Genomic DNA, 8,991 nt, shown 5'->3' with positions numbered 1-8,991 from the left:
TTGCACAAAGTGATCGTATCCAGCGATGTTACTTTTGACGAGTCCACGGGGGGCAAATCATAGTGGTAGGTTCGGAGGGGCAAGGGAAAGAAGGAGGGCAGGTTGATGAGTGTGGGTGAGGGCGGTCGTAAAGGCGGTGGGGCGGCGGCGACGGTGCGGATGCGCTTGTGTCGGTGGTGGGGGTGATAGAGCACGGATGGATGTCGACGTGTTCAAGCTGACCTCACTCCACCTCACTCCACCAAGAGCTCCTTGGTTGGGAACAGCCAATTGGCGGAGGGTTAGTGGGATACATTGCTGGCATGCGGACACGAGAGCTCCCGTGGGACTGCCGGGAAACCACTGCGTTAGCCCCACTTGCACAAACTCTGCGACAGGGGTACGATCCTCAGAGCTTGCCGCAGCACTTATTCACGCTCACTAGATACATCGATTGACGACAAAGATCAGTTGGACACCCGGCGATGCCCCCGCTGTATGGGGGTAGAGGAATTGCAAAGGGACGCAGCGGGCAATTCCCGGCAAGAACGGCAGCACCCGGCTGCGGCCGTGGCCTTAACACAGAATTGGCGGAGGTCAGTGGGTCGTCACGGATGGGGCGGCGCGGGGCACAGGCGAGAGTGTGCGTGATGGTCAGGAGCGACAAGGCGTGCGGCCACGACTGTGCGTTAAATCGCATCTTTCGACGGATATTGTACCAAGGCCTGCCTGTTTCTTCAAAGACTGCCGGTCCGTGCGTCGTACGTTATAGACAGGAGCCCTCTTCCTGGGCGAGTACGGCGTGTCCAGTATTACCGAAACGACTCTCGTGGCGTGGCAGCGTCCGTGACTGCTCCCAAGGCCTCGCTGGAGCGCGCTCAACACGAGATCCCCGCATGTTCTCGTTTTGTACCAGTGACGTCGGCGACGCTAGGGTGACGTCGAATTCGCCCCTCGTGGGTCCAGGAAAGCGCGTCTCGACAGGACCTCCGACGCCCCACTCGGCCTCTTCACCGTTACAGCCATTTGGACTCGCAGGTCGGCCTTTTGCAAGTACAATCGCGTGATCATGCCATATCTATGAGTCTACTGTAGTATCCAATTGACCCAGGACAGCCGCAGAACCCGTCCTCTCGCCTTCATGCAACTCTTCCCTTGCGTAGAGTTATATGCGATGTTTATCCTGTATATGAGACAGTGCCCGTGTCTGCGGTCCTCAGAATTCGACCCGTGATGTCTTACCAGCCCTCTGCCCACCCGCTACGAAGTGTGATCCCTCTATCCACGTCCCACGCACACACAGTCTCGTCCCAGGGTGCAGACATCACATGTCTTCCGTCCGCACTCATGCCAACACTGCTCCCCCTGTACGCGAGTCCTGTCAACGAGCCCCCTCCTTGTGCTCCGTCTGGTACGAATGCGGCAACCGCAGTGCAGTGTGCGTACGCCTCGTTATCAGAAGATGGACCGGCGTTTCATAAAGCCGGTGATACATGCAAAACACGAACTGAACATTTTCATGGCTCCTTTACTGTCGTCCTGACGATGACGCTCCCGCCAAAACTTTCATACTTTCCTTCCTACTCCTTGCGAAGCGCATACAGCTGATGCCACCTGCAGAGCGCCTCGTCCCAGCCTGCACCGTCGTACACGTTAACTCAGCCCAAAAATATGTCGTCACCATTTCCGTCTTCGGTCACCACAGCAAGGTACGAACACTGTCCCCTAGCCAGTGAAGGGCGTCTTCCCGGGGAGCACCGTCTTCCGCTTCCCTAGCCATGTCCAAGTATCTATATGCTTGCACGAGCGGCGCAAGGTTGAAGAATACTTTCCTGCTCAACCTAACCAATCCGTCAATGTCAGCTATGTCCATTTCTTGTGCATAGACCTCTAGGATTTCCCGGTTGCACCAGTCAACATCAAACAAAGGATGGCCCGCAAAAGAGCTGTCAAAGTCGAAAAACCGGACCCCTGGACCCTCATCAGCGTTCTTCCTGATTAGGTTCCCGTCGCTCGTGTCATTGTGTATCAAACAATTAGGCATTTCCCAATCAACAAGTTCCGTCAGATCATTTTGCAGCTTCACCTTGAGGCTCGACAGCTTCTGTATTTGTTCCGTTTCTAGCACGGACAAAAGCTCCTTACACTGAAAAAGTGAGTTCAAGTTCTCACGCATCCATAGCGGTGAATAACATGGTAGACCGGCCTTCAACAAATCGGGCAACACTTTTGCGCTTGCGCGGTGCAGACGCGCCAGATCTCTTACGACCTGCTTACGCCCTTCACCATCCAATCCACAGAAGCCAGTCTCGTCACCGTGGTCCACAAGGATCATTTGACGACGTTCCACATCTGCGAACAACGGCTTGGTGACAAGATCTGGAGCAACGCGAGACATTATTGACGTGACTCCAGCATCGTTCGACGTGGATGTACTGCATTTTAAGTAGTAATCGCTCTCATTCGTCTTGATCCTTAGCACGGCTCCTCTGGATGACGCACGGATCTGAACCAATTCACCCATCACATGCAGATTGTGCCCATGCAATATTTCGCGCACCTTTCGAAGCGTTTCAGGATACCATCCCATAGACGCCCAAGGCACTCGTCTAGGCGGCGAAACGTTGGCTATGGTCTGTTCCAGTTCTCGCCGAATGGCTTGCTCCGCTCCTTTCTCTGAGTGCGACACATGGACAACACCCGCTCTGTGATCATTGGTGATGGCCACCCAACTGCATCCAGAAGGCACTCGTTGAGATTTCTCCTGGCATTGAGCAACAAGAATAGCGCGGACCATACTAGCTGAAAGATCATCCCTTTCAACGGACAACCCCTCAGAGTAACAATGTCGAAGAATAATGAGCGGAAATTCGATACCAATGACCGTCTTGGCAGCGCTGCGCACCTTCACTATCGAGCTGTCACTTACGTCGGAAGAAATAAATCCCGGAAGCCTCCATTCATCAGGACCATTTGCCACAAGCAAAACGTATTGTTGAGTCACATCAAAGGTAAGAAGCTGCACCTCATTGACTAAATCCCTTTCACAACGTGCTCTGGACGACTCGTAGATAGGCTGTTCGCTGCGGAGTGCCATCTCTTTCAATCCTAGAAGCAATCTTGCGTGTTCGAGTTGTCGTGCTTGGGATATTTTCCGTTGAAGACTTTTGAGGTTGAGCACGTACTAGATCGCACTACTGTAGGCTCCACAGTTCGAAGTCGGACAAGTCAAGCGTGGACTAAATGAGCCTCGTGGTACCTTGGTACAGACGGTTGTACAGACGGTTGTACAGACGGTTGTGCAGACGGTCGCGTAAATTTTGAATTTCTTTTCAGAGCATAATAATAAGTGGATTCATTCAGTATGAGGCCATTGGTCGCCTAGATACCACCGTAATGTTTCTGGACTGCGTCTGCATTTTTGTATATTTTAAACAACGCGTCTGCACTGTAAATACTCCAACCGCATCTTGAATGATGTCAACGTGTACCCTTCTGGGAGGCTCATTTCTGAAAAGGGGTTAATTTTGAAAACCCCTCTACACGTAGCGTCGAGGAGGACAACTATGGAAACATCACTGTACAGTGATCTCTCGATAAGCGGAACCAGCACGGGAGAACCCCTCCGGTTCCGCTTAAAGGGGGTTCCGTTTATCGAAGTATATCATACCGAGCACTGTTCACCAATCATTTCACATCTTCATAATTTTATTTAAAAAAGCTATCGATGGTCGTTTGCTGCATAGACTGCGCACAGTACAGACGTACAGCGGCCTGCATTTTGCGCACAGGCCGCAGAAAATCTGCACCTCCGTCACGCGTACTTTCTGCGATGCGATTTGTTAAAGCTAGCGCCCTGAGCTGCTCCCTTCCGCACGGCAGTTCGGCACAGCCATCCACACTTTCGTCACTGCTATTCTCTTTTTCTCTGCTGACCACGTCAGTAATATTTGCATCTCTCCAAAGCTCTGTGCATTCGTCCTCACCCTCAGCATTAAGTAAACCTGCAATAGAAATATGTCGTCCTACAGGCACTAATTACTCCATTTGCAGCTCAATCTCTTGCACCAAGCCACTCTCGTCTTCCATAGATCAATCATAGGCTCGGCCTGAATTAACCCTGTGTGACTCCAGCAATTTGCAATAACATCTGACGGCAGATCCTCCCAACACATCTTAAACCATCGCATTGCTGTTAGAACGTAAACGTTTTATATATTTTTTGCTTCCGTATCAATGTTGTCCAGTGCACGATCCATTTTCCGGCGCCTGTATCGAAGTTCTAAAGCTGCAATTATGCCTGCATCGAGAGGTTGGATTTTACAGGTGCAATTTGGGGGCAAGAACACGACCTTCACATTAAGGAGAGGTCGCAAGTTAGCCTCACTCCTATGGGCAGAGCAATTATCAATTAAAAGCAGAACACTCCTCCCCGGCGTTTTGGCGACATACACCTGAAACCGCAGTATGCAATCATTAATTAATTTGGCAGTCATCCAAGCCTTCTTATTGGAGTAATAATCGAAGCCAAGCTCTGCAGCAGATTTTTAGTTAAAAGCTCGACAATTTTTTGATTTTCCGACGACTATAATTTCGATTTTTTTCAGACCTGTATGCGTTCCAGCAAAGCATGAATGTTAGCCTGTCTTTTGACTTTTTGCGGCCTGGCACGCGAGAATTTGAAATTGTTGTGTCAGGAGCTAAAGAGTAGTGTGGTATAACCACCTTCGTCCCGACCACTCGGAAACGAGGGGGGCTAGAGGTAAGGCAGCGCGCGCCGCTGGGTAACCCATGCGCGAACGCAAATCGTACGGAAGGACTCGAAAAGAGAGAAGGCTCACGTGGCCGATGACGCGCAGCCAGTCGGTGGTGTTAGATCCGGACGGCCGGTCACGGGTTAGAAGCCTGAGACTAAAAGGGACACCGAACGGGATAATAATTAGCCGTAAAGAGAAGGGAGGCGAGTCGGCCTCCCGTTTACTGGAACGGGGCAGGTGCCCCCGGTCTTAACCCCTAAGTGGGACGCCAGGACACCTGTCCCGTTACAGTAGCTGTTACTAACTGTATACCAGCTACTGTGCTAAATTGGCTAATTTGTGCCATTAACTACTAATTACTAATTACTTACCGTTCGGATCCTACACGTGTAGCTGGCGGGGTACTACTGTACTCTGCACCGGCTGTCAGCTGTAAATATAACTCCTTACGGTTCTGCTCGCGCTTACAGCCCATCGTACTGTATCCCGGGGCGGCAGCGGTGGTGCCGTTGCCTTCGCGCCGTTGTATCATCGGGTGCACCAAATCTGGGTCAGAGGACTAATTTGGGTCGCTTTGGCAATTAAAATTATCTACATGCGCCATTTCAAACAGCCTTCGAAACACTGTAGTTCGCCTGCCGTCAGAACGGCTCATACGATTTCAAATCTGACACGACGAGCCTTTTTGGCGGGCTTCATTCAATCGATCACGAACTTTGTGCCTCGATTTCCCTTCACAATCCGCCACAGCAGCCTCGCGACTTCGTCACTTCCCTCCTTTTGTCATTCGCATCCTCGGTAGCCTCGATGATCCCAAAACGCGTACTCGCTCCAAAACCTGATGCACGAAGCGAGCAGTACGACAAAGCCCTTCACAGTCTACGAACCTCCAACATCTCAATACGCAAATGTGCGAAGTCACATTGTGTGTCATATTCAACACTTCAGCGGATGAGCAAACAGACGAACAAAGCACTTCAGAGACGAGGCCGCAAACCCCTCTTTACTCGAGATGAAGAGACCATCATCAAAAATGCACTACTGTCATTCTCACACAGCGGAACGCCACTATCACGCAGCTGCTTCAAGGATTTGGTGCAACATTTTGTAAAGTCACTCCCGCAATCACGTCAAACCAAACTCCCTTTCACAGATTGCAGACCAGGGGATGGCTTCGTGCGCAATTTCTTGGGACGGCATAAAGAGATCTCATTGAAAAGACGAGCGCAACTGGAGAAGCCCCGACAATTGGCGATGGCACCGACAAATCTCGCCAAGCATTACGTCCGGCTTATGCAAGTGTACAGGTAATATCAAATTGAGTCTCCCGCGCAAATCTTCAACATACACAGGAAGGTCAAATCAGCCTATCGGAGGCAATAAAAAATCGGCGCAAATATTTTGGTCCGGGCCAGCAAAAAATATGTCATAAATGTAGCAACGCTTGTTGATTTCATGTCGCGATTTTGCACATTTTTTACCAATAACGCCATTGGCTGAAAATCGGAATAGTTATGGCACAGCGTCTCTGCCTGGCCTGTGGCCGTAGATGGCTGGCTGGCGCTGCACACGGGTAAGTCTCGCAGTGCCAAACGCCATTGGCTGAAAAGCAGCATAGTTATGGCACAGCGGCTCTACCTGGCCTGCGGCGGTAGATGGCTGGCTGGTGCTGTACACGGGCAGGTCCTGCAGGGCCAAACGCTTTTACATTGATGCAATGATGAGACGGTGATCATCGCTGCATATGCGCAGCCACCGACGACCATGTTTTGCTGCTCCAGGGCAATAAAAATATGTCTCCATTCGCAGCTCAAATGCAGCACTAGACGTAATGCTCCGACCTACTCTCAGTCAATGAAATGTTAGTCCAGTACCTTTCTTGCAAAGATGATATCACCCCGCTGGTCCAGAAACGGTCCCAACCCGAAGGATGAAACCGATAGCGGTTCCAGCGGCGTTCACATCACATTTATTTGTAGCAACCAAAGAGTATTGTTACGGCTACATACACTACATCTACCCCGTCCAAATTACCGGAATACCGCAGCAGTGGTTCATTGCGCTTCCGTTAAATACAATAATCAACGCCAAGAAACATAACAGGAGAGGTCAGTTACGGTTACAGTACGTCATGATGGTGGATTGGAATTCTGAGAGACCAAGGAGGGTGTACTGATGGCTTACCTGATCCTGAGTTAGAAGACGGGCGGGTTGACCTGCAGTGAGACAAGGAACGCTGTGAGGCTTGGTCAGAACAGTTCTTCGAAACTTTCAATGTGTTAGAGAATGTGCGAACTTACGTTACAGCTTTGTAGGTAATCGCAAAACGGCATTGCCTAGAGAAAGCGCACACTTACCGAACGTCTGCAGCGCACTCGTGTCTCCGCATGCCATTTCAACCGAACACGCAACTCGCAGAAAGCAAACTGTCAGAAACGAGGATGCGCGGTGGGTCATGACTGTGGGAGAAGTAGCGTCACTTACTATGGATGATATCTCAACCAAACACGCAACTCGCAGAAAGCAAACTGTCAGAAACGAGGATGCGCGGTGGGTCATGACTGTGGGAGAAGTGGCGTCACTTACTGTGGATGATATCTCAACCAAACACGCAACTCGCAGAGAGGAACCTGTTAGAAAAATGGATGCGTGGTGGGTCAGAACTGTGGGAGAAGTGGCGTCACTTACTGTGGATGATATCTCAACCAAGCACGCAACTCGCAGAAAGGAACCTGTTAGAAAAATGGATGCGTGGTGGGTCAGGACTGTGGTAGAAGTGGCGTCACTTACTGTGGATGATATTTCAAACAAACAAGCAACTCGCAGAACGGAAACTGTTAGAGAAACGGATGCGTTGTGGGTCAAGACTGTGGGAGAAGTGACTTCACTTACTGTGTGGATGATATCTCAACCGAACACGCAACTCGCAGAAAGGAAACTGTCAGAAAAGGGGATGCATGGTGGGTCAAGACTGCGGACAACGGGCGTGCAGAGAGTTGGATCTGGTCCTGGAACTATATTGCTGCATATATATATGCAGTGCTCAGAAAAACCGGTAGCTAGATATTTCAAACTGTTCATGGGCACGTGTCGTACTGAAATCTCAATTTGAAATTACCGAATTCGGTATGGCATGGCTGTCCTTAACGACAGCCACTAATTGAGCTTTTGCATGCGGCATCACATCAAAATGCGAATAGGAGCATATCCTTTTTACAGTTTCTATTCATTGAACCAAGCTTTAATATTAACGGCACAACCGTATGCATCGCCAAATGTAACAAAAGACCTTCTTTCTGCTGTAGAGCAGTAAGCTTGCTGAAATCTTGTTACTGCCGAGGTCCATGCCAAACTTCACTGCAGCCCCACTTCCAGTTGCGGACCTGGTCGAAACTGTCACAGATGGGGCGTCAAAGCAAGAGTCGTTGGGTTCTTAAAAAACGCGGACCTTATGCAAAGCGTTCCGAAGATGTTGCATCACAAGGGACTACTTCGGATGGGCACGCACCATCTTCTTCTGAACCTCGGCTTGAAAGACATCGAAAAAGAGCAAGACCATGTAGGCAACTGTCTACAAAGCCAGCTAAACGTCCAGGAGATGGGTTCATGTTACTAGACGGTCGGTCAGAATCCTACGCTTCCCTTTTGAAAGACGGGCTTTTAAGCGACCTCCAAGAATACCAAGGCGTCATGCATGACGGTGTGGAGGCACTTCCATCAAGTCCTCACCCCGAACGAAATAACACGATCCGTTGTGAAGAAAGCGAAGGAATTTCTGGATTAGACATTGGATTGAGCGTTGAGCGGGACAATGCCTACGAAGCTGAAGAGTCTGACGAGCTGATAGACAGCATGTTCGAAAGCGCTTCTGGTGGAATTCGATTGACCTGGACAAATATTGCATCACTGATAACAGCAACTGGGAGCACGCGTCTCAGCGAGACTGCGTATCAGACACTTGCCAACTTTAGGAACTGGAGACCGGATGAAAGGCAGCTCACTCTCAAACTGCCAAGTACATCTACTCTGAAGAGACGTGTTCGCCCATTTCCGAAATCCAACTTCTTCGTTCTTTGTCATGTAGAAATCTTTACTGTGGATTTGTCGAAGTCTGGGTCGAACGCTGGCGTTGGAAAGTATACCTCACAGGACAGCGCTCCGACCATGATTGTAAGACCGAGCAACTGGGCAAAACTTGACTTTTCTACAGCAAAATTGCGGGAGATGGTGCAAGGAAGACGGCATGATATGGATC

At 50.2% G+C, this 8,991-nt stretch overlaps 2 protein-coding genes; both read right to left on the bottom strand.

Moving 5' to 3' along the window:
* Positions 1 to 1,360: 1,360 nt before the first annotated feature.
* Positions 1,361 to 1,474, bottom strand: CHC_T00000369001 (hypothetical protein). Its single transcript, XM_005709860.1, has one exon. It carries the CDS (start codon positions 1,472 to 1,474, stop codon positions 1,361 to 1,363), a length of 114 nt encoding a protein of 37 aa, XP_005709917.1.
* A 13-nt stretch (positions 1,475 to 1,487) lies between these two features.
* CHC_T00009244001 (aminoglycoside phosphotransferase) lies at positions 1,488 to 3,076 on the bottom strand. XM_005709859.1 is given in 2 exon segments: positions 1,488 to 1,675; positions 1,676 to 3,076. 1 exon segment carries the CDS (start codon positions 3,074 to 3,076, stop codon positions 1,676 to 1,678), a length of 1,401 nt encoding a protein of 466 aa, XP_005709916.1. The 3' UTR covers positions 1,488 to 1,675.
* Positions 3,077 to 8,991: the final 5,915 nt, after the last annotated feature.

The sequence above is a fragment of the Chondrus crispus genome, genomic scaffold, assembly GCF_000350225.1.
Source record: "Chondrus crispus Stackhouse genomic scaffold, scaffold_503, whole genome shotgun sequence".
In the NCBI taxonomy this organism is placed as follows: domain Eukaryota; phylum Rhodophyta; class Florideophyceae; order Gigartinales; family Gigartinaceae; genus Chondrus; species Chondrus crispus.
This window is presented reverse-complemented; position numbering and strand designations above follow the sequence as displayed.

Bases quoted from the DNA above. Each gene is read 5' to 3' on its own strand.
- CHC_T00000369001 (XM_005709860.1), bottom strand. From the start codon at position 1,474: ATGTATCACCGGCTTTATGAAACGCCGGTCCATCTTCTGATAACGAGG.
- CHC_T00009244001 (XM_005709859.1), bottom strand. From the start codon at position 3,076: ATGGCACTCCGCAGCGAACAGCCTATCTACGAGTCGTCCAGAGCACGT.